The sequence below is a fragment of the Phyllostomus hastatus genome, unplaced genomic scaffold, assembly GCF_019186645.2.
Source record: "Phyllostomus hastatus isolate PE091 unplaced genomic scaffold, TTU_PhHast_1.1 phas_scaffold_78, whole genome shotgun sequence".
Lineage (NCBI taxonomy): Eukaryota > Metazoa > Chordata > Mammalia > Chiroptera > Phyllostomidae > Phyllostomus > Phyllostomus hastatus.
In genome coordinates, this window is record NW_025334041.1 from 41,678,351 (window position 1) to 41,703,932 (window position 25,582).

The following is a 25,582-nucleotide window of genomic DNA, read 5'->3' on the forward strand; positions in this document are numbered from 1 at the left end:
CATAATTAAGGAGTGTAAAATTTCACTAGCATGGTGAGGAGTAAATAGTTGACATTCTTAAACTTTCATTCTCTAAATCAATGTCTTCTAACAGATTTCTCTTTTATCGTCAAAGCTGTCTTCAATTAACTTCTCAAATACTTCTTAAAACATACTGTTGCTGATTTAAGATCTAATTTCCTGGAGGTTAGGGGGTGGAAGGCTTGAGCAAAAAGGAAAAAGGGCTCATGGATATGGACAACAGTGTGGTGACTGCTGGGGAAGAGGGGTGCAAGGGGACTAAAAGGTAATGTAAAAAATATGATGAAGATTAAATTTAAAAAAAAAAACACATGAAATGGCAGGCTTAAGTCATAATGTATCAATAATTACATTAAATACAAATAGCCCAAGTCCATCAATTAGTAGACAGAGACTGGCAGAGTGGATTATAAAGCATGGAAAAAACAAGATCTAATTTTCTTCTCAACATGAACTAATCAAACTAGGTAGATATGTGCCTTCATAATGCAGACACAGTGTCTGGGGAGAATGTTTCTCCCCAACATTCATGTACCTGACCAGTAAAACAGTGCTAACAAGACTGTAAGAATCAAATGAAGTACTAATGCAACAATGTTTTATAAACTGATATGCCAATGAGGTTCTTGCAAACTGTATCCTTGGAACACTAAGAAGTGTTCCATATTACGAAGAATGCCAACAGGCGTAATTGGAATACCAGACTACATAAGAGAACGAGACATGTATTATACTTTTTTTTGAGGTTACACAATGTACATTAGCATATTTAAGTTTCAAAAGTGCCCTACATTAAAAAAATCTGTTAACTTTTAATTCAGTACTTCCTCATTGTAATTAACTGGGGAAATATTTTACTTGATTTATAGAAATTCAGTTTTCTGGAGAAAAATGTTCACATGATATACTATACAATACCAACTATTATCTTAACTATCAAGATATTTTTTCTGAAAATAGTATTAATAAATGGCAAGAATATAAAAATATACATCCTGCATCCCTTAGGAAATAGTCAAATTGTTTTACCAAGATATCATCTTTACCAGATTTTTTACATTGCTCTCAAAAATATAATGTGCTACAACAAGTCAAGGTAACATTATTCTTCTTAAAAGTATTAACTGGTAAAATCACTCCAGATAATACATTGATGAATAACTAGAAGCCTTGATTTACAAATGCATACCACAAGTATTTATTTTTAAACTGTCATGAAAATCTTTGAGGCTCACAACCAAAGGGGCTGGAAGCTGTCTGATCCATTTTCGAACTCTAACTGTACTGAGTTTCTCCTGGACATTTACTTATTCCATGATAGAGATAGCAGAATAAATCCAACTTATATGCAAACCACATGTCTAAAATACAAAGTTGAGCACAGATCTTGTCGTATAGAATAAGACTTTTTTAAGCTAAAAATTCTTAGAACATTACCTAGTTCATTCCTCTCATTTTTCTTAATAATCAAACTGAAGTTAGGAGAACCACAGAGAGGTTGGGCTCTGTGCACAGTTGTGTTTTTAATTTATGCCCTGCTGACTGTCACATGCTCACATCATGAGCAAACAGTTCTAATGTTCCCCCCAACATTTAAAAAAATTGTCTGCAGTAAGTTAATCTAAAAGAGAGCTGCCTATAATCTGTGAAAGTCACTTGTGAGGTGTTGGTGGGATCATTTAAAAGAGAAGCAATCATCTTCCAGGAAGGCTGCAAAAAAATGATCTGCAACAGAGCGGCCTCTAAGCACAGATCTGTGAAGTAAAGCAATAGAAGGGATTCATTTACTTACTCATGGTTAATGAGTGATCCAGCCAATCCAGGGAGGTCAACATTAGCTATCATGTAATGAGCATCTAGTGTGTGCCCAGAACTTGACACCTATCTAATCGTCACAACAGTCCCTATGAGACACATGTTTTCTGCCAATTTCACAGGTAAGAAGAATCAGTTCCCCAGAAATTTAGACATGGTCTTCCATTTCTAAATGGTCTTCCCTTCAGTTAAAGTGTTGAAGTGAAATTCAAACTAAATTCTGCCTGCTGAAGACCAAAATCTTTTAGCATAGAAAAGTGAAACAGAAAATCTACCCAGAGATAACTACAACTAAAGACTCTTGGCTATCCAAATAGGAAACAAAACATTTTCAAAGTGTTAACAGCTGAAAAAGAAGACAGTAAACAGAAATGACTCAAGTGTCTGCTAAGACCACCTACTGAGTGGTGAACCTGAGCTGTGATCATCTGGAAGTTAGGCTTTTCTAGACATTAGAAGACAACATTTCGAAAGAAACAGGAGTGTGAGGAGTAGTTAATCCACACAGTCTGGCTCAAAAACAAAGGGCCAGCCTCAGAGCTATGGTTCTTACTTAGCATGGTGTCAGTCAGCCAAACCTATCTGGACTTGTGCCAAAATAAGGCACAAGGGCACTGCAATAAACAGTCAAATAAAACTTAAAAAGAACTGTTTCACAAAAGTCTCTGTGGGAATGTGAGACACAAGGCACAGGAGACTTGGTTATGCCACAAGACAGACACAGCAAACTCAAGTGTTCTCACCAGCAATTCCAACATATCTGGGGTGGGCAGTGAGTAGTGACAGAAGTTCGGCCACTTCTGCCCTCAACAGCTTTGGAAGACATCACTGCCGTAACCACAGCAAGAGTGGAGGGAGGGAATGATGGACTCCATGTGGAAGCCAGGAGCAAAGACAGCTGAGAGATTCTCCCTGGCAAATCCCAGGATGGACTGGGAGGAATTTGAAAGAGATGGATTTCCTGTGGCTGGCAAGAGTAGCTTCATGCATACTGAGAAAATGGTGTTTTGCCATTTGCATTGTGACTTCATTTAAAGGTCACATTCTTTGGTAAAGAAAAATATAATTAAAAATCTAGAAACATTTTCAAATATTAGCATACTGATTAAGTATGATTTAATTTCAGCACTCAAAAACCCTCCTTTAGAATAAGTGTACCTTTTTTATATACTTGGGCGTTTGTTTCCCCTTACAGAAGGATACCTTAAATCTGTCACTCACCAATGTATCTGGGGTACGTCTTCTAACAGGATGCATAGTACATGATAAGCACATAAGTACTTATTGAATACAATAAGTATTCAATATTTAGTTAGTAAGACTAGGGTAAAGTGTTTGGTGGAACCATGCAGATGGACACGGCATCCTCCACAACAAAAGCCTGCTCCAACAGCTCTTTCTTTTTAATGTCACCAGGAAGACAGGCAGACCTGACTGCTCATGTGTACATTAGCTTTCTAATAGTCTGTTCGGTGACACACTGAATTTTTTTCTTAAACATCTACCTGAATAGCTCTGTTATAATTCTTTCCAGAATGCCAGTGCTACTTAAAATTTCAAAACCTCAACTATATCACTGATCTTTAATAATAAAGACATCAGCCTACTCACTGACTTTGACACCTTAATGACTAAGAGAGCAAAGTCTTGAAAACCAGACTACATAAAATATATCTAAAGAACGTAAGCACATAGGAGGTTTGCTTAAGCATGATGAAATCATTTGATTTCAGAATAAAAATAACACCCTAAAACCAAGTCTGAAATCAGTAAAGCCCTAGAGACCTGGCACACACCCCAAAAATAATAATAATTTTTATGTTTTATACATGTATTGTCTGAAATACAGAATTAGAAATTATCTGGAATTGATAATATACTATCAAAGAAAAGTTTGCTCCTTTAAAAACATTCAATTATAATTAAAATATCCAAAACACAAAAGAATTCATTTGTTTGCTTAATATCAACTCTAAATGGCCTGTCCTTATTCATGTAAGGAAACTCTATTAAAAGCATTAAACTTTTCCTTTTACCAAGAAAAGCTCAGTAATTCAAAAGTTGCATCATCCCACTTAGTCAATAATTTTGAAAATTCTCCACACTTTAGTTAGAAATATAACATTTATAGTCAATCCACTTTAAAAAATGAATTTAAGGCAAAAATTAAGTAAAGTATAACTAACCTATTATTTTATTGTTTCCATAACATGTAAAAGATATTTTTTGCTACAGTGGTATTTTTCATTAAAGATAAAACTATATTTTATTTAAAAATAACCTATTTAAAAATGAACCTAGCAAACTGTAAACCCAAGTCTGTCATAATTAGACCCCCCCACACAATTACGTAGCACAGAACAGAAAGCTATTTCTGAGGCCAAAAACTCAAGTTACAATCATCGTAATCTAGTCCTTGCAACTTGGAACAAATACCATTTTCAAGGGATATTTATAGTTTTATCTTAAATGTAAATGTAGCCATCATTTGCTTTACCTATAAACAAAGAAAGCAAACCTAAAAGTGATTTAATAATTGAGCTGTGTTATTTGCCAACCATGAACCTAAATAAAGTCACTCCAGTAAAGAATATAAATTATGGCAGAAACTTGTCTTCTACCATAATTTATAATCCAAATAAAAAACAAAAGACTAAAATAACTCCAGTGTGGAATTAATGTATACACAAGAGTTCCCAGAACCAGGTTCTATCACCTTATCCCTGTCATTCTTTCCAGGGCAAACTCTCAAGGTTTGGGGACGATTAGGGCTTTATTTCAAAGTCCCTGTGCACCAAGTTCAATGCCAGCTTACTGTATCAAATACAAAATTCACCATAATTGCATAGAGACTTAAAAATACACCTTAATTAAACATTCACAGTCCAGAAGTCAAACACAAGACATTATAGCTGTAAAAATAACAATTAAAATAAAGGTGTGCCCCTTTACTTCTTTCCTAAAAATATCAGTCTAATAAGTATATAAACCTGATTTCCATAGAGACTTATATAAATTGACTACCTGAAATATTTCTACAAATTATACTAAAGGAAACAAAATAGAAGTCACAAAAGATTAAGGAAGTTAGGCAATCTTCTAAATGAAGTGCAAGAAAGAAATGTATTACTTTCAGCTCACTAAAATTCTTTTCCTCTCCTTCTGGCCATGGCAAAAAGGATGTATCTCCTTTTGATGGTTTCTGGAGTGAAGTATCTATGGCCTATTTCAGAATATTAAGAACATTAACTAATATGATCCCTCAAAATAAACTGGCCAGAAACACTTCCTTGTATGTTCACAATATTTTAGCGTTTTAAGTGGAACAAGTATCCTATCCCAGGCACTTCTGACTTGGTTTGTAATCATCTCACTGTTTTTCTTGAACAGTATTGAAGCAAAATAATCACCAACATATTCTTAATTAGCCTGGAGAAATGGAAAGGGTATCAATTCCAATTCAATAATTAAGACATCAGTGTTCAATATATTTATAAAGCTATTAGAAAAATACAAGCATAAACCACAACTTACCAATTTTCAAGATATGCATTTTATACCCGAAATTTTAAACCATGGATGTAAACAGTGCCTTATGCCCATATCAAAGAAAAATTTAAAGTCAAAGTTAAAATGAATACTTTTACTCTTCTTGAAGATAACATTTGACGTGACCAGACTAATTAATCTGCCCTCTTTATCATGTACAGCCAGCTGGTCATCATCATGCAGGGGCAGCCAGCTTACCAGTCACAAGGATATTTTTACATTGTCGTACATTATTGAAAAGTTATTATTTTAATTACCTTTGCTAATGAGAAAGTAATTAATGTAGAAAAATGTCTTTCCAAAATATAACAGTCTACATTTTTTCTTTGGTAAACATGGTTTAGTAAGTATAATAAACTCGAAAGAGTTCAAAGATTCAGGGTATTTAATTACATCAAGATTTTTTAATAATAAATTTTTTCATTTGGAAAAACTTCAGCCCTACATATAGAAGATATGAGATGAGAATGAATCTATACTAACCCCAGATTATATATCCTGAAGTTGGTTTCTCTTACTCATTTAAAAAAAAAATACTGACACTATTTTGATGTGTATGTATAATTTTTGTGTCTGCTTAAAAAGTCCAGTTAAAATACCTGATTATGTATATCAGTTAAGACTGGTGTTTTAAGTTATAGTTATTAATATTTTCAATATAAGATATAATTCTTAATTAATTTATTCAACCAACATTTACTGAATGTCTACTGTTTACCAGAGGCTTTCGATTTTAGAGGTGAAGTGGGTGACGTGTAGTAAAGTATGGTAAAGTAAGGCAAGTTTGGCAAGCAACCTCAACATTAGGACATGGTGGGTAAACTAAGGGGATCAACATACTCTTAATGTCTACAGCTAAGATAATGATATTGAATTTCTCTTCCTAAACCAAATTTTTCCAACCATATCTCTTAAAATGAAATGGGAAACAATCATAGGTTATCTCTCAGTTTTAGTTTCTTTGCAACCAGCTTAAAAACAACATGCCAAATGCAAAACTTTGGTCTTCTTCATGCCTACTTTTGACATTTTAAATAAAAGTTTTACATCCACAGACTAAATCAGTAAGTTGTTCCATATTTCATCGTTCCATATCACAGATGTTTTTTTAAAGATTCTGTTTATTTATTTTTAGAGCGAGGGAAAGGGAGGGAGAAAGAGAGGGAGAGAAACAGCAATCAGTTGCCTCTCATATGCACCCCAACCAGGGATCCAACTTGCAAGCTAGGCATGTGCCCTGACTAGGAATTGAACTGTTGACCCTTTGCTTTGCGGGAAGATGCTTAACCAACTGAGCCCAGGGCTCAGGGAATAATCATTCGGTTTTGAAAATAAGTTAGCTAAGTTAAATTGTTAAATCTTATTTCAGGAACTGGTAATATATATGTTCTCCCAACAGAGAAAAATACCCTTTAATTTCACAAATACAAAAGCCACATGAAATAACATAAGGATAGATGCTTACTTTAGATCCAAGCTAAGTACTGACAGGCAATACACCAAGAGAGTTAAGAACCTGGAATTAGATGAGAAGATATAAAAGATACAGCCTGACCACTTACTAGTTGTATATTCTATCCTTGGGCAAATTATGTAGTATTTCCTACTTTGTAACACAAGACTGACATTGCCTACCTTAGTTCTAGAAAATGTAAGGAAATAGAACCCACAAAAAAGAAATGGGAGAAGTAATGAAAGGAGAAAGAAGAACATAAATATAAAAGAAGAGAAATCAACTCAAATTAAACAGACTGACCTAATATTCTTTCTTGTGTTCATGAGTAGCCAAAGGGCCGAATAGTTAACAGCTCTAAACTTGAAACTGCCTCCCTATTTAAGTTTAAAGCATTTATCTTTCCCATAAATGATGATTCCTTTTGCTTTATTTTGCCACTAAACTTCTGGAGGGCAGGATGCATGTTTGATGCATATTGGATCCATACACTTGACACAGCCCGTAGAATACAGTAGCTAATTTAACAATGCACTGAATCATATTTTAGATCCAGGGATGTTATTTCCACATATAAAATCAGGCTACTTGGTGGGAACATTACTGAGCCTTATAATTGATCATATCACCAATGATGACACATTTATTCCAATGAAGGTGGAAACCACAGAAATGAAGGTTTTGCAATAATTCAATTAGAGCAAAGGGAGGAGACACTTGAGACATCTATGGCATTTGGCAGTGTAGCCATGACAAATATAGAAGCTGCCTATACCTGATTCATGTTACAATCACCACAGGATAAGCAATGCTAGTGAGAACTGTATAGTTTGTAACTTTTGGCTTTCTGGTTGTCTGGGAGTAAGAAATATGATTTTTTACACCTAATTATGTGTTTGCATAATTGTATATATTTAGTATATAAGTGATACTGCAATATATTTAAATCAATACTGGGAATCTATAAAAAAACTGTTTCCTCTTTATTAAGGATCCATGTATTACTCAATTATGATAGAAATTGTTGATACTCTGCTCATGAACTTACATGGGCAGGACTGAAAACAGATGAAAATGGAAGTGTATTCCTGGAAAGAGAAAGGACATGAGCAAGGATATCATGGGAATTATGGTAAGGCAGGGTGAAAGCCAAACCACAGAGGCTCTTGAATATCATACTGACAAACAGGGCAATGCTCTGTAAATAATGGGAACTACTGAAGATTTCCAAGCAGTTACTGATAAGATCAGAGCTGTGATTCAGATGATTAATTTAGAATGAGGAGCAGAAACTGTGTGGGTAGGAAGACCAGGTAGGAGGGCACTGCAATCGACTGACTATGTGAAAACTGAAGAAAGAGGACAACAGACAAGGCAAGGGAAATGGGAGTAAACAAGGCTTGGGAAATAACTGGATGTGGAAAGCACAGCAAAAGATCCCAAATTGACATGAATTAGCCTATATTAACAAAATTTCTGTTTATCTATGAAATATTTTAGTCATACAAAAATATCTAGAAAGAGAATAAACATCTGTGTGCCCAGCACCCTGGTTAAAAATTAAAACATTAAGCACCCTGGTATCTCCCTTCCTCATCCACTTCTGTCTCCCTTCTCAGAAATAACCAGCACGTTCAATTTGATGTTTACCCTACCCACACATTTCTTTCTACTTTTGCTATGTATGTTTGTACCTATAAATATCTGGTATAGTTTTGAAGATTTTTGTAATTTTATTTGCATGTGTCATAGAGCATATCATTCTGCAAACTGAATATTCAACACTGTCACTGAGATTTAGCAGGTGTTCACCTTCTCTTTTTTTTTCTTTTGCATGTATTTCTTTTGCATAGTTGTATAAAGTATTGCACTTTTAATATATATCCCCATTTATTTATTCATTTTTGCTCATTTATTAACTCCTGATGATTAATGATTTAGGTATTTCCAAATTTTTCTATTACTTGCAATATTGCAGGAAACATTTTTCTTGATATAAATGCAACACTTTTTCTAGAGCTGGCACCTCTGAGTGGGATTACAGGGTCCAAGGGATGTATGAATCTTTATTAGATATGAACAAAATATTATCCAAAATAGTTCTACTAACTGATGCTCCCACCAATATTGTACTAAAATTGTCCAAGTCAAAATTCAGACTAATTCCAATATGTGTGAAATGATACCCCATTTTAATGTGGACTTGCATAATAATAGGTAGTACGTGGTATGCTTTTTGCCCCACTAGTTATGGTGTATATGTCATCAATGTTAACATGAAAGACTTAATCAAGCTTTTTTATTATAGTTTGCATTTGTTTTTCTGGCTTAAGGAAGTCTTTTGTATTTGTGATGAAAAAAATTCTTAGGTTGCATATCCTGAAGGCATATAAAATTAAGTGAATATGAAAGTATCATTTGTTGGCCCTGGCTGGCATAGCTCAGTGGATTGAACGTGGGCTGTGAACCAAAGTGTCGCAGGTTTGATTCCCAGTCAGGGTACATGCCTGGGTTGAAGGCCATGACCCCCAGCAACCGCACATTGATGTTTTTCTCTTCTCTTCTCTCTCTCTCTCTCTCTCTCCCCCCTCCCTTCCTTCTCTAGAAATAAATAAATAAAATCTTTTTTAAAAAAGTATCATTTGTTAACTTCACCAAAGGCACAGTTATAGGGGTCAACAATTTAAACAATTGTATATATTCTTATTTAACTTGAAGTGAAACACGTGAAATATGCCAAAAAGTAACAAGATCAAAAATCACAAGTAGGCAAAGTATTTTAAAACAGGTTCTGATGAATCTCAAAATGGACCAGACAAAATTTGTTATAAGAGAAAGTCTTTATATTACCACTTAGCAAATCCAAGGTGTCGAGTAGAACAACAATATGAGGCCCTGGCTGGTAGGGGTCAGTGGCTTGAGCACTGCCCTGGGAACCAAAGGGTTGCTGGTTCCATTCCCAGTCTACAGCACATGCATGGTTGCAGACCAGGTGCCCAGTAGGGGGCGTGCAAGAGGCAACTACACACTGATATTTCTCTGCCTCTCTTCCTCTCTCTAAAAATCAGTAAAATCTTAAAAAAAAAAAAACAATGGGAAGTCATTTTCACCCATAAAGTTAGTACAGATAACTGAATTATAAGAACACTCAATGCTAATGAGAATGAGGTAAAACAGTAGACTCACATACCACCTGACCAGGTAGAAAATGAACATTTGGGAAAAGCAATCTACCTGTGCACGTCCTGAACCTTAAAACATTTCAAACCTTTTAACCCAGTAATTTAAGGAAACAATGGAATACAGGCAGTCATATATACATACCATATGATCATCAGAGCATTACATCAGATTGTAAAACTGGAAAAATCTCAATTTTCAACATCAGTGTGATTAAATTATGGCAAATCTATAAAAAGATTATATAGCCACTAAATTTGAAAATTACAGAAAATGTTTAATGATAGGTAAACATTTAAGCCAAAAAAGTACAGTTACATACATAGACAATATCACATCAACTATTCAAAACACATAGAGAAAAAATTACTCAGAGATTTATTTTCCCAAATGTCCAAACACCACATATAATTTATAACTAGAGAATCGATATTTGAAAAATAATTAAATACTAGAGCAAAAGGGAGTAAATTCTATATTTTATTCCTATAATAAAATAATGTTGTATATAATTAAAGGTATTCAAAAGTCACATTGAGATATTAGTAACATCCTGTCTCAAGACTGAACAACCCAAACATAAGACAATGAACATAATATGTCATCATTGATGGAATAGTTAAATACAAAGCTATTTCTTTGTTGTTTAAAAGGCAACAAACTATTTTCTGAAACCAGATATATAAAAGATCTGGATGCAGCAAAGAAAATACAATATTATTTGTTTGTTTGTTTGGTTTGGTTTGGTTTGGTTTGTTTTAACAGTCTCACGGTCCTTTCCCTGTTTTTTTTAAGGAGCCAGCACAGTTACCCTGCACTGCTCTCCAATCACAGCTGCTTAAACCAGACAGGAAGGAGTACTTGATCAAAAGGTAGCAAAAGGTAGTCCAATCTTCACCTGCTGAAGGCCTAGGACTCCAGAGCCTGGGGCAAAAACTGAGATGGGCAGATCAAATTTGTCTGATTTTGGAAAACTAATTAATAAGCATTTGGGGCAGTGAGCAATGTGACCTGAGCTTGAATCTCATGAAGTGAGAAAACCAGAAGGCTGGAAGTAATCACTGCAGCCATACCATGCAGCTCCAAGTCTGGGTTCCCAACCCACCAACATCAGAGTGTCTGCCTCAGGTTTCCTCTGAGCCTTCTCTGTACTAATGTCCCCTTGGCTAGACCTAGCTTGGGGAGTACCACTTCTTAGCAAAGAAAGAGCTCTCCCTGAAAACACAAGTGTTCTTCACACACATAGCATTATTTACTATATCTATCAGCAGAGACCCCAATTTATTTTATAAGAGAATAATATATTAAAAGTAAATAAAAATTAGAGAAACCGAGATAGATAACTGGAAGAAAAACAGTGTGTGAATATTTTATTCCCAAGAAAGCTGCAAAATATGTCATTTATAAAGTTTCTATTCTTAAGTTGTAACAGTAGAGCAGGTTGCATTAAAGTATGAAACCAATCTTGGACCTATGTTACATAATGACTGTTAGTAAAAGAAATGTATTCAGATTACTAAAACAACAAATGCTCTGGACTGAATGCTTCAATTTAGGATGCAAACATGTCAAGTTTTTTATAAGTATAGTAAACTAAATCCTGAAAATGCAACAAATGTAAATGATATATACATTATTTAAAACCAACCTTTCCTCAATCTCAGACTACATATATGGGAAAAAAAATGACAAGTCACACGTCTCTTTTTACTCAAAATGTTCTCTCAAATAAGCTGGCAATCTTGGTTGCAAATTTATCCACATATTATTTATTGATTAAAACTATCAAATCTAAATACCTAATCATAACTTCCAGAAATCCATACCATTACAACAAATAAATTCTATACTATGACATGATTCTAAAAACATTAAAGTCCAACTCTCAACTTAACCCCCCATGTATATGGATCCATCGTAAAAATTCCTCATGGCATTTTCTACCTTTATTCAGAAAAAAATAACTTGCTCATCTGACAGACTCATTCTAATGCCTGAATTTTCTAATGTTATATTTTTGGGTTTTTTAAAATAACATTGACTCACTGATGAACAAAAACATACACACACACCTATATATAAATATATAATAAAATATAAAATATAATATAAATATAAATATATAATCTAAAATCTACACCAGTCTATGAATTATAAAGCATAAGTCTTACTGATTAATTCTACAAAGTAGCCACTACTAAGAGTCTGTTAAGAGTTCCATATTTTTCAGAATCACTATTTTTATACTAGCTATTCCTTTATCAGAGCTTAAGTTATTTCAGATGTGACTGCTAACACTACAGTGGACCACATTTCTTGGTTGGTAAGTTTTCAGGATATTAGTTCTGAAATACTAAGCATCACCATGTGCGCAGTATAAATTACTGCGCAGCTCATTACTTTTTCTTTGCTCTGGAAGGTTTTAAATAGCTTTTGGCGAAAAGCAGTAAAATCCAACCTGACATATAAAATGAAATCATTCAAAACAAATTTAAAATGATCTACTACAAAGGCATTCTAAAACAAATGGGAGAGAGAAGAAACCCAGAACCCATTTTTTATACTTAAACTTATAACTAAACAAGCCAAAATAACTATATCATTTTTATCAAATGGTTATATACTTAAAATTTTTTTTCTACTTTAATTAATATCAGCTTCCCAAAGATTCTTCCATTCATTCCCAGATATCTAGATAATGCAGACCATAGGACTGGCATTCTACAAATACTTGTTGAATGAATTTACACAAGTTTCATAAAAACCAGATGTCGTAACTAACGTTAAGCCCAAGCAGCAAAGGATACTATGATGGAAGCAGAGGTTGTAGAACATTTATGCTATATTTAATCACAAAATAAGGCACTTGTCAGTAAAAATTAATGTGAAGAACAGTTTTCTAAGATCAGAAATTTCTTTAAAGGCAATGGAAATTCTGTTGTATGTGCATATAGATTAGAAATGAGATTCTATAAAAACAGCATAATCAATTATTTCAAGTCCAGTGACTACAAACTTTCTCAGAGTTCCCAATCACTTTTAGTTACTTGGAACAAAGGAATTTCATCATGAACATTACCAGATGAAATGTTCATAAAAACATTATTATAAGGTCATATTCAACATAACCTGAATAATCATGTCATCAAAAGAAAGAAATTCACTTTAAAAATTCTTGCTAAATAGAAGATTCATTATTACTAATTACAGTTTTTGATCACTCTCCAGGAAGCACACGTTTCCATGCAAGATAATATCAAATAGCTTTTCTCAAAATGCACTGTAGAACAAGGCTCCAGATTAACACAGAAGTTTAACTATTTAATAATAAATGTGATGGGTATTATATTTGTGTGTACATAAATTTGAATGTATAAAACATAATGAGTGCTTACTTTGTGCAAGACACTGTTTCAAATATTTTATTGATAAGGTTATAGGAGCTCCACGAATGTAACAGGTAAGTCTTGAAAAATGTTCATGAAATGGATAATTGGAAAAGATCCAGGAAGATCTTTAGGAGTCCAGGACTTGGTTTCTCAAAGTATGGACTGGACTGTGGATCATCGGCAAAGATATCCCCTGAGAGCTGTGAAACATGCAGAACCTCAGCCCTCACCCCAGACCTACTGAATTAGGTCTACTGAATGAGAATCTGCATTTGCAAAGATTCCAATTATTTCTATGCATGCTAAAGTTTAGGAAGAGCTGTTTAAGGGAAGTAAGATGAGCACACATGGAACATCAAGAACATACACTAAGGATAATTGTAAAAAAAAAAACAAACCTAATTTCAGAGCAGGAATGTAAAGACAACAGAGAATGTAACGCAAGGAATAGTTTGAAAATTACTGTTTTTATCTATTAACATGAATAACAGGAGAAGGGGCAGACAGAGTGCATTAGTGCCACCAAAATAGAAATGGATGAGGTACAACAAGTGGCTTGCTTTCCAGGTATCCACGGTAGAGATCAACAACCTCAGGATAATCACTCACCTACTAGAAACTGCAGAAGACACATAAGGGTAAGGGAGGCAGGGATTCACCACTCTCTTCTCCTCTTTGTGCCAATGTTTCAGAGGTGAATGGCATGTCAGATAGGATGAAGAGATTGCTAAAGGCAGAGAGGTCTATTTGGGATCCTGGGAGAAGAAAGTTACCTCGGCAGCAACACATCTAAGCAGCGTGGTGGAAAAGTGTGAAGAGGAAACACTGAGCCCATCTCTCCCCAGCACCTTGGCACCACTGCAGTAAATATGCAACATTTAATTTTCCACATGCTTGAGGTGAACGGAAAAGGCAGAGAACTCAAGATAACTAAGACCTTGGCTCCATGTACTGGCTCTGTAGCAAAGGGCTGCCTGAGAAAAAGAGAGATTGGGAGGTAAACAGCATCCACGATAGATGAAGGAGGGTCAAGCAGTAAAAGAGATGGTTCTGACTACAACCAAAATGAGACACAATGGACCAAGAAGGATATTTACACTTAAGCAGTAGATGTCAGCAGACAAGAAACAAGCAGGCCACAGGGACAAGGGCACGATGGAAGTCAACAAGAGTGCACAGAACAGTGCTAAGGGACCATCCCCACCACCCACCCACACCTCACTTACCTCTCACCCTAAGCCCAGACCTTATTTAAGGAGGGTATAAACAGTTTTACTTGGATTTTATTTTTAATGCTGGGCATGATGTGAGAATGTTTATGGACCAAGACACAGGAGTCTCTTAAAGAAGTGTTAAGACAGTAGAGAAAATGAGGGTGGATGGAAAGGTCCTAGAGGCCAGAGAGGATGATCCAGTGGACCAAGTGCAGAATGTTGAACTTGAATGAGGGGATCACCATCTTATCCGTCCTGTCAACTTTTCTGACCAGCATTAAGGCTTTTTACAATCCCAACACATCTCTTAAACACATTTCCTAATCTGGCTGCTGATGACATTGAAGTGCTCAGTTTGTAAAAACTCAATGGATCAATTTTAAGTTGGATATAAATAAAGTAATTCTTGAAATTAGATCACTTTAGAACTACCGATTAGAAGGCAGTTTTCTTCTAACTCCTGTTATATTATGTTGATCTTAAGTGTGGTTTACTTACAGATTCCATGCCTCTTAAATACCGTGAAAGATTGTCAAAAGACATGCGTCCAACCAAGAAAAAAGAAATACTTAGATTAGATAAGTAAATTACTGAAAAAATAAATCTGAATTGTTCCTTAGAAAAGTAAGGTAAACAGAAGGAAGTCTAGACAATTCAAGGCTAAGTCTTCAGGGACTCCTTTAAAAAGTTATGAAAAGTCATACTTTCACAAATTCAGTCCTTTGTTGTTTGTAAAGGTAGTACCACTTTTCAAGAGATAGATGTTGCTTCTCTCTTAAAAGTACATTCATGGTAGTTTTGGAGTTTCATTAGGAATGTCTTTGTGTCATCAGTACAAGGAATTTCAAAAAAGTTTTAAAATTTGAAAAAAGTAATCATAAATTCCCCTAAGAAATGGCTTATTTATTTGAATTAACTCAAATAATGTTTCATAATTTGCACTAAAAGCTTTGTTTTATTTTCAAGAAAGAAAAAATGAGAATTTGCATAAAATCATTGCGTATGTTTAAAATAGGTAATAAAATGCAGAGAGAATCACTTTTACATCATCTGTAAAGCTCTGCAGTTACTTAAAATTCACTCTCAATTGAATTGGTAACACAACACAGGTATTTACCTGGTCTGATCCCAGTGAGGACACTGCTAACGGAAATCCAAGTCCCACAAGGAATTTATGGTGGGATCAGAAACTAGAAATTAAAATTGGTTTTTATTTATTTAAGCCTTTGCTGTGTAACACACTGCTAAGAAGAGCCAACAAAAGGATGTCTCTGACTGTAAATGGATCAAACTGCAAGGAGACAGGGAGGGTTGACCCTGAAGAGTGTCTAAAGTATTTATAACAGCTCATATGTAGTAAGAACTTATGTGCCATGTCCTGTTTCTCAGGACATTGGATGGACTAGCTTACTTTGTTCCCAGCCCTATGACGTAGGCACATTCATTAGCTGACATTTATAGAAAAGATAACTGAAGCTTAAAGAACTGAGATAACTTGCCTAAAGTCTCAAGAAAAACATTTTGCTATCAGGGTTCTGGGTCAACTGCGTTTTTCTAACTGGAGGGTCTCCTTACAGAGCTAAACAAATCTTGGAGGAATAAAATTCCTTACACATAGAGAATGTAAGAAAGTGCAATGCAGAGCTTATGGCCAATCGGGATCAAAAAGTAAGCTCAGAAATATATGAAGGAAATGACAGATTTAGAATCACAATAATTTCTGAGGCCTATAACCTCCACCGTCATTCCACAAGATCAACAATTAAGACCTCAATCTTAAAGTTCACCTCCCTAGTATCTATTGTAATAACATTTCTTTTCTATTTGCCATTATGAGTAATTATTTTCATGTATATATTTTATTTCCCTAAGTAGAATGTAAATTCTCTAATGATCTGGTAAACTAAGGCATAACCTGACACCAAGGATACAAAACACCCTTTACAAATGCCAGCAATGGTAATTCTTACAACACACAGACAAGCAAGACATAAAGAACACACTGTGGTAAGTCAGCTTCGGAGCACCCTGCTAGCTCCCAAAAGCCGAAGTCACATTATCCCATGTGACTCACAGATATGACTGTGAGAATATATTTAATGCCTCATTGTATGCATTTAAGAAAGCAGTCAAATAACATGTGAAGTAGCAATGCAACAATCCTGTTGAAAGTAAAGTGTCCAGAATATTCAAATATAAAAATCACATTTTCACTCTACTATTTAATTAACCAAAAGTCACAATATTTTTCTGATCATGCAATAAGAATTTGGTCCCCCAAATTAATTTCTTTTATCAGAACTGCATTAGGAATAATGTTGTAGGCTTTAATTACTCTAACCACTGAGATATCAAAGAACTAAATGGGGATATATTGGACCAAAACCCACTAAAATTACCCAAAGCACAAGGGCTTTCCCTTTAGAGAACTACCAGTCAAAATTAATATCTAATCATTTATGAAAGGACTACTATGTACCATTCCATTAGGTGATAAACAAGTTGGACAGATACATGCTGTTAAGGAGCCAACACCATAGATGCTGGAGACAATAAAAATGTAAATGCACAAGATGACTTCAAAATGGTGTAATTGTGAAGAGAGAGTAAGGGAAGATTAATTGGGACTGGATGGTCAGTCAGGAAAAACTTCATCTAAGAAGAACCAAACAAGGAAAAGTCTCATTCTTTCACATTATGTCTCAAGTGAAATATCATGGCTTTAATACAAAGCACCAGAAACTGGTAATTTGCTCTTACTATGACAGTCACGCAAATTACAGAGATTGAAGAATATGAAATCAGTCGTTACCCATTCTCTGAAGCTATACATGAGATATAAATAAAGATATCTGGCCCTGGCTGGTATAGCTCAGAGGACTGATCTCGGGCTGTGAACCAAATGGTCACAGGTTCGATTTCCAGTTAGGGCACATGCCTGGGTTGTGGGCCGGGTTCCCAGTGGGGGCCACGTGAGATGCAACCACACACTGATGTTTCTCTCTCTCTTTCTCCCTCCTTCCCCTCTCTAAAAATAAATAAAAAATAAAATCTTAAAAAAAAAGACAAACTGTTTACTAAAAAAAAAAACCCCTCTCATTAGAAAAAAAAAGATAGCTGGAAGTACAGTACTGTTGCAGGAAACATAAAAAATGTGAAAATGGCTTTGGAGTTAGGCAATGGGCAGAGGCTGAAAGAATGCTGAGGAGCATGACAGAAAAAACCTAGAGAGAGTGCCCTGACATACTCTTAGAGATACAGATGTTAACATCTGTCCTGGTGAGAGCTCAGAAGGAAGTGAGGAACATGTTAGAGAAAACACATTTGATCTTAGAAAACAACTGAGTTGTCATGAACAGATTGTGGATAGGTATATGAAGCTGAAATGTGCTACTGGTGAGGATTTAGATGGAAAAGAGGAACATGGGATTAGAAACTAAAGGAAAGATGACAATTATATACAGTGGAAGCAATCTTTGGTGAATTTTGTCTTGCAGTTATGTGGAGCAGAACTTCTAAGCCATGAACTTGAATATTTAAAAGAGGAGATTTCCAGGCAAATTGTAGAAAGTGCAACATATTTTTTTCTTGCAAGTTATAGTAAAATGAAACATTTTACTATACTCACCTGCTGGTGAGTTTCTTGCTAACCATAATCCTACAGGCAAGAAACAGGCTATGAAATGACTCAGCTGCAAACAAGTACTACCTTTCATTGAAGAAAGAATGACTACGAGGGCAGAGTCCAGTGCCCAGAAAGTGAGGCAGAGTCACTGAGGATTATCCTAGGCCTTGAAACCTAACATAGTTAGGAAAGTGCATGGGACTGATGACTCCTTTTCTCTTTCTATCTCCTCTTGAACAAGAATGTCTGCCTTTTGAACAAGAATGTCTATACTGATGTCCTCTACCTGTCACACCATTATATACTGGAAGTAGATAACGTGTTTTCTAGTTTCACAGGGTCACAGAAAAAAGGAAATTTGTCCCAGTGTGGATTTTACCCAGAATCTCACCCGTACCTGAGCTGGAACATGAATTTGGATGAGATTTTGGACATTAACATCATGCTGTAATGGGTTGAGATTTACGGCAATGTTGAGACAGAGTAAATGCATTTCACATGCAGGACAGCCATGAATCTTTGGGAGCCAGGAGGGCAAACCGTGGTAGGCAGAGTAACAGCCCCCAAAAATGCCAGGTATCAATTTCTGAAACCTGTTGCCTGACACAACAAAAAGGACTTTGCAGATTTGATTAGAGATAAGGATCTTCAGATGAGACTGTCATCCTGGATTATCTGGGTGGGTCCAATGTAAGCATAGGTTCCTTATAAGTGAATGAGGAAAGCATAAGAGTGATGCTACATAAGACTTCATCAGCCATTGTTGGCTTTGAAGATGGAGACAGGTCCCATGAGCCAAGGAAAGCTGGTAGCCTTTAGTTAAGAGGTTGGAAAAGGCAAAGGGATGGATTCTCCTCTAGGACCTCTGGAAGAAAATAAACCCTGCTGGCATCCTGATTTTAACCCTGTGAAATCCATTTTGAACTTCTGGCCTCCAGAAATACAAAATTAATAAATTTGACATTGTTTTAAGCCATTAAGTTTATGGTAATGAATATTTACTTTTTAAAAATTATTTTTGCCCTATTTTTTATTAAGGTTTTTAATTAGTATTTAACACATTATGACAGAAAGCAGCCTAAGCACTATAAGACTAGGTACAATTCACCTTACTTCATATGGCTCAAATGCCATCTGGGATCTGAGCTTCACCAATGTCACATTCCAGGAAGTGACACATTGGGTAACTGCATCCTAGAACATGCGATCAGGAAATATGTGACCTAGAAATGTGACAAATACATTCAGATCCTCCTATGTGAATTTGTGGTCTCTTGAATTTTCCAAAGCAGAAAGATGTATGACAAAATAAAACTTAAAATTGTGATTGGATATTCAATTTTTCTTTAAAAAATTACAGCAATCTTTTGCAGGTTTAAATAAAATCTCCCACTAAATGCTATAAAATAAGCATCATATTTCCTAATATCTTCCACTAAAATCTATGACATAGGCATTATATTTCCTATTGCTAATAAATTCAACAAGACTCATGGCTCTTTATGTTTAAAAGAAGCCAAAAAATAAAAACTAAAAAGTAAGATTTACCATAATAAAAAAATGTTTTTAAGGAATAACACTCCAGCTGCAACAAAGTAAACCCTCCTCCAAAAAAACTATTGTCATTTTATCTAATTTATTAAATAATGTAATTACTATTAAAGATCTTATAAATATGGATAAAAATTCTTAAACCAAACAATTTGCTTTTAGAAACCATATGCTTATTTTGTTCATCACAAACCATTACTACTCCTTTTTTGTTTACATTGTTTGTCTGGGTAGTTTTTTATTCCCATGGCCACTGAAAATGGAAGACTATAAAGTTTATACTCTAGGTAAATCCTAACCCCACATAAGATATGAACTTACAACAATTAAGAAGTAATTATGCATATGACAAAGTGAATGGGTTGTGAGGAACACAGGATGACTCATTACTAAGATGCTGTCCCTAAAGTGCTCACATTAGTGGGGGAAACAGGCGGGGCATAAGGCTAACCAACACTAGAAACCAGAGTGAAAATATGCTTTATCACAGGCCAATCATTCCTGCTTGGAAGGGGAGAGTGCACTGAGGAAAAAAGTACAAGGACAGAGGGAAGGCAGATACAGAAGAATTTTTATTCTACAAAAGTCAACAAAGATTTCTGAGAAAAGAATTCACACAGCACCTATGGTAGGAAGAAGAGCTATAAGAAAAGACCAGAAGCAGGAAAGCTTACAGAAAAATCAATCCTTTTAAAACACTGTAAAACCACCTGTAGCTTCTGTTAAAGTAATTGCTATTTGCTAACATAAAGCAGTTATGTGAGCAAGAAGCCCATAACCCATGTTGAAATACCAGGTCCATTTATTAAAGGAAACAAGCTTTCTGACATCTAAGCTCTGAGCCAATTCTAAAGAAATAGCTAAAGTAATGCAAAATCCAAAAGTTCTGCAATACCAGAATTTCTCAACTAAGGAAGTCATAGGGCAAGTTTAAAGGGATCAAAAAGGATTAATGATGTAGCTTCTCAAACAGCTGGTTGATGGTAGCAATGGAAAATTATTCACCAAGCAGAAGAAATCTAACCCCTCATGTTTTCACTCCACCTATAATACTTAAACCAAGCTAACAAAGGAGATATGAGTATGAATTTTCATTTGGGATGTTTTTGTTTGTTTTGGGGGGGTGGTGTTTGTGTGAGTGGTGCAGTGAAACAGAACAAAACCTCAAAGCTTCAGAGTGAAATGACTTATGAAAAATTAGCACATGAAAATTTTACTCATATAATCTAATCCCTTATAGCTTTAAAAATTATTTAGTAAGTATCCATATGCACAATATTGCCTCACGGAAATAAGTCTAGGCCTAATGATACTACCCTTAGAAGCATGATAAATGGTTAACATCCTCAAAGGTATTTAAAAAGTTTTCCCTGAGAAAATTAGCCATGTATAATGGAAATAAAACTGTCTTTATTAAACTAAGTTTATCTATTTAGGACTGTTGTTCTAATACTGAAGTCAGAAAACTAAACCTGAAGATTTGAAAGAGCCAAACCCTCACCTAATTTCTTTAGGTCAATGATTAGACCAGGTCTTCTCTTTTTTAAGGCCTAACTCATTGCTCCTAATAAGAATAGTGAAATACCTCTGATTTTTTTAAATTATAATAAACAGTACCAAAATTTTACTAATATTGTGCACTTCATGCCTGAATCTCTCAACCCAAATATCTAGAAACACAATACATGTCTTAAGAAAATATTCAGTATAACAAACTATTTAATACAGTTTTAAATGTACTTTTGAGGCCTTCTCCCTTAAATTTTTTTAAAAACCATTTGATGAGAAAAACAAAATAACTGAAGAGAAATAAGACCTAACGTAAATGGAATTGACATTGGTTACAGGTTACCTAGAAACCATTTTATATTTCCAGTTGATTCCGTTGCTGTCTGTGCTTTATAGGGAATGATTTCACTGAGCTGCTTATACACTTTAAACATCCATAAAAGAACCAAAGGTCAACACTTCACTGCTAAAGTCAAGTTAGGGAGAAACAACGTTTTCAAACATTCCAAGAATTAAGATTTATAAAATAAGTAAGCCATCATTCTGTTTAGAGGAATCAGGGTGCTGGAATCTGGGCAAAAAATGTAGAGTAGAGTGGGAGTAAGATAAGGAAGGAAGGAAGCGAAGGAGGGAGGGAGAAAAAGGGAGTGCTGGGCCAACAAGAAGATTTCTAGAGAGAGAGGAGATGTAGCAAAACCTTAAAGCTAGAAAAGCCAGCTGATGGAATTCAGTTACTAAAGATTTTTAAAAATCATTTGTTTATCTTTCTAACATTACTGATATGAAGAAAAGAAAATCCCATAATTACTTTTAAAAATCATGACTCTGCCACACCTTTCTCATAATTCTCACTATAGATGGCTGTAGAGATGCAACTTTTTGTTTTACATTTACACTTTCTACTATATTTTAATTGTTAATCTAGAACACTGGTTCTCTGCCAACAGTTATTTCTTGCCCACAGGGTATATTTTGGGAATAGCTGGAGACACTGTTGAGGGTCACAGGCCGAGTGGGCTGATGTTGGGATATAAGGGGGTGGAGGCCAAAGATGCTGCTAAACAAACTACAATGCACAAGAGAGCCTGCAAAACTAAGAATTATCCTGAGCAAAAATGCCCGTAGTGCTAAGATTAAGAAAACACTGATCTCTTCTGAATGCAAGCAAAAACTAACTCCTTGGACCTTTATCCTAGTCATCTGTCTCTAACAGACATCTAATTAAAGTATAAAACCACACCAGAGAACTCATTTTCAACTGCTTTAAACATGGTGGATGGCAGGCTCAACTAGGAGTCACACTACAATACACTGAAACATTTCCACCAAAGCAGGAGTGCAGAAATGCAGGGAATAGAACTTTTTAAATTCTTTTGTTTCATTTTTGACTCAGGCACATTGAATTCATAAAAGGAGCACCTAAATGGTCCCATATCAAGGTGTTTCTTTTCTATGCCCAATCCACATTAAAAATACACTGACCTTAGCAAAATAAAATATTTCTCATTAATGTAAAAACTTTAGCAAACAGTATCAACTGAGAAGGATTTATGTTGGGGGCAAGGGTAAAGACAGACACCCAGGTCTTTAAAATGCAAAGTTATTTCACAGCTTGCATGCTAAGTGACTCAGATCGTTATTACTTTTAGTCATGCCAAGTTTGCAGCTTCCAAGACTACAAGTAATGGAGAAAAAAAAACACCATTTTTCCTGCAGTCATCAAACCAATGAAATAAAGCTTTTGAAAACAGGTTTGTGCACTATTTCTTTTTTATTATAACTTATAAAAACAAAAGCAATCTCTGGGAGTGCAAATGATTCTGGGAAATCTTTCATCCTCCTAAATACCTACTGGGTGTGGGGGGGGGCGGGGGGGGCGGACAAACAAAAGAAAACCCTAACTCAGAAGATATCTACAAATCTTATGCTGTGCATATTTTCCTAACGTATCCCTCAGGCAAAACCCTAGCTTAATCTTTTTATTCTCCCTTCAAACAACCGGAAAAGACCTCCACACAACGTTTCAGCAGAACAATACTAAGAACGAATAAGAGCCTTCAGCGTGGTACCTGGCAATTCTCATTCATCAGAAACCCTGGCAAAGGAGAGAATCCAGTTCCCCAGCGAGATCCTTTCATACCTTCACATTGGGTTTTCACCAGTCAAGTATCTTACTAGAGCAAATGTTACACCCAACTTTGGAGGTGTCCATGTCCTCACAGTAATAAAAATCAAGCACCCAGGGTAGCCTGCTTCCTTAAGAAAATATAATCAGGTGAATATAATCAGTGCTCCTTTAAAACTTTTACTGAGTCGCCAAAGGAAGTTTCCAGGAAAGACACATTTCAATCCCACAGAGGCCCCCAAAATGGTGCACAAATTTAACAAAACGTGACACTTTTAGAACGGGAAAACCACAAACACCTTGGAGGAAGGGTTTCGAGGTGGGGGCGGGGCTTTTATTTCCGTGTCGTGAATTCCCTTTCATCTTTATAAAGCTGAGCTAACTTCAAAGAAAAGGGGCTACTCGAGATCCGCTCCTCGGCTCCCCGCGGGGCTCACACTTAGGCACGCGACTGAAGCTCCCGCCCCATCGCCCTCGAGTTCTCACCTCCCAGGAGGACCAGGGAGAGGGGCACCCGCCTCGTCTCTGCAACGCAAAAGACAAGCTCTCGCTCTGAAACCATCCGGGCGATACCAGGCGCGCCCTCAGACGCTTTGCAAGTCCCCTTCGGGTTTCCAACGCCGAGGGGCCCCACGCGACCACTGCGCCCAGCAGAGCGGCCGACACCGGGCTCCCGGGGCGCCCCCGCCCGCCCCAGCGTCCAGCCGGGCCCCTCACCGAGCAGCAGCAGCTTGACCTCCCGCGCTGCTTTCTCGCCATCCTCGCGGAGGTTCCGGTCTATCATCTTACTCCGCTCCACCGCCGCCTTGTCCTCGGCGCTCAGCGTACAGCCCATTGTGCCAGGAGCGAGAGCTTGCCGCCGCTCCCTCCAAGTCCGACGCGCTGTCTCGAAACAGGTGAATTTTCTCCCCGGACGCGGGCGTTGGAATACCTCGAGACGCCGGCCACACCGCCGCCACCCACTTCCTAAACTGAGCAAGGAAAGCGAATGAGCAAGCAGCACCGCGCGTTTCTCCCCCAAGGCCCGGCTCCGCTCCTGGGGTTCCTCAGCTCCCAGAAGTCCTAGGTTTTGAGGCTCTGCGTACCACAGCTGCCGCCCTCCCACCCGTGTCCGCACAGCAGCCTAAAGAATTCCGGCGGAGCTCCGCGTCCGCGCGCCTCCGCGGCCCCGCCTCCGCCTGCCCCTCCCTCCGCCGTGGGACCACTCCCAGAGCGCGCTCCCGCGCTCGTGCTCTCGGACATCTCCCTCTCAGCCGGGCGCGCGCGCCCGCGCGGCCGCGGACCCAGGAACGGCGCAGCCTGGAGGGATCCGACACTCCCTAGAGGGCTCGCCACCCCTTTGCGCCCCTTGGCGGCGCGCCCCTTAAGCACTGAACTGGCCGGAGAGCTCCCTTTCCTGGCTTCCTCCGCGAGAGTAGGAAAATTTCCTCCCTCGTACTCACACCCAAGAGATCTGTGTGGACCTGCCTGCCCCTTCAGGGTGCGGGTGGGAGAGTTGCCAAAGTTGGGAGCCGGAAAGAGCCAGTCCTGGGCGTTCGAGCACGCCCGCCTGCAGCAGCCACACAAAGGTTTTCCCAACGTAGAAGCCCCGTCCACTGCCCTTTAGGACAGTGGGATATAGAGGGAGCTGAGAAGGGAATGGAGCCGTGCGGAAAGCGAAGATTGCGATAGTGGTGAACCAGAAAAGTCTGGAGAGGGAGTAAGAGGTCAAATACCTACCTTCCTTCCTTCTTTGCTTCCTTCCGTTTTTCTTTCCTTCCGTTTTTCTCTCCTTCCTTGTACCCTACCCTCTTTCCATCCTCACATTTCTTTTCATAATTAGATAACATTTTTGAGGGATTTTCTCATAACCTAAGAAAATATGAGACAAAGAATCGAAGAGTGTATTTTAAAATAACGCGAGGAATAAAACACCCACCAAAAAATGTACTCCACACCATAACCGTCGTCCTCTGGGTCAGCATGCAAGCTTCCAAGTCAAGTTTTGATACGATATTTATGACCATGTTAGTAAATCATAAGCCACTGAGCATGTCATTCTTTTTTCCTGGACTTAGCTTCTGTGCCCATAAAATGAACTGGAGTTTACCACACTGTCTTCCATCCTTCTAGCCCTAACTGATCTGGGGAAGGTAAGCTCAGGGACTGCAG

The 25,582-nt window shown here is 37.0% G+C and overlaps 1 protein-coding gene across 1 annotated transcript in view; it reads right to left on the bottom strand.

Moving 5' to 3' along the window:
• GNAI1 (G protein subunit alpha i1) overlaps positions 1-24,669 on the bottom strand; it is an 81,275-nt gene extending 56,606 nt beyond the window's left edge. The window contains exon 1 of the mRNA XM_045828269.1: positions 24,149-24,669. Within this exon, the coding sequence (XP_045684225.1) occupies positions 24,149-24,266 (118 nt within the window). The 5' untranslated portion in view covers positions 24,267-24,669. The remainder of the gene's footprint in view (positions 1-24,148) is intronic.
• Positions 24,670-25,582: the final 913 nt, after the last annotated feature.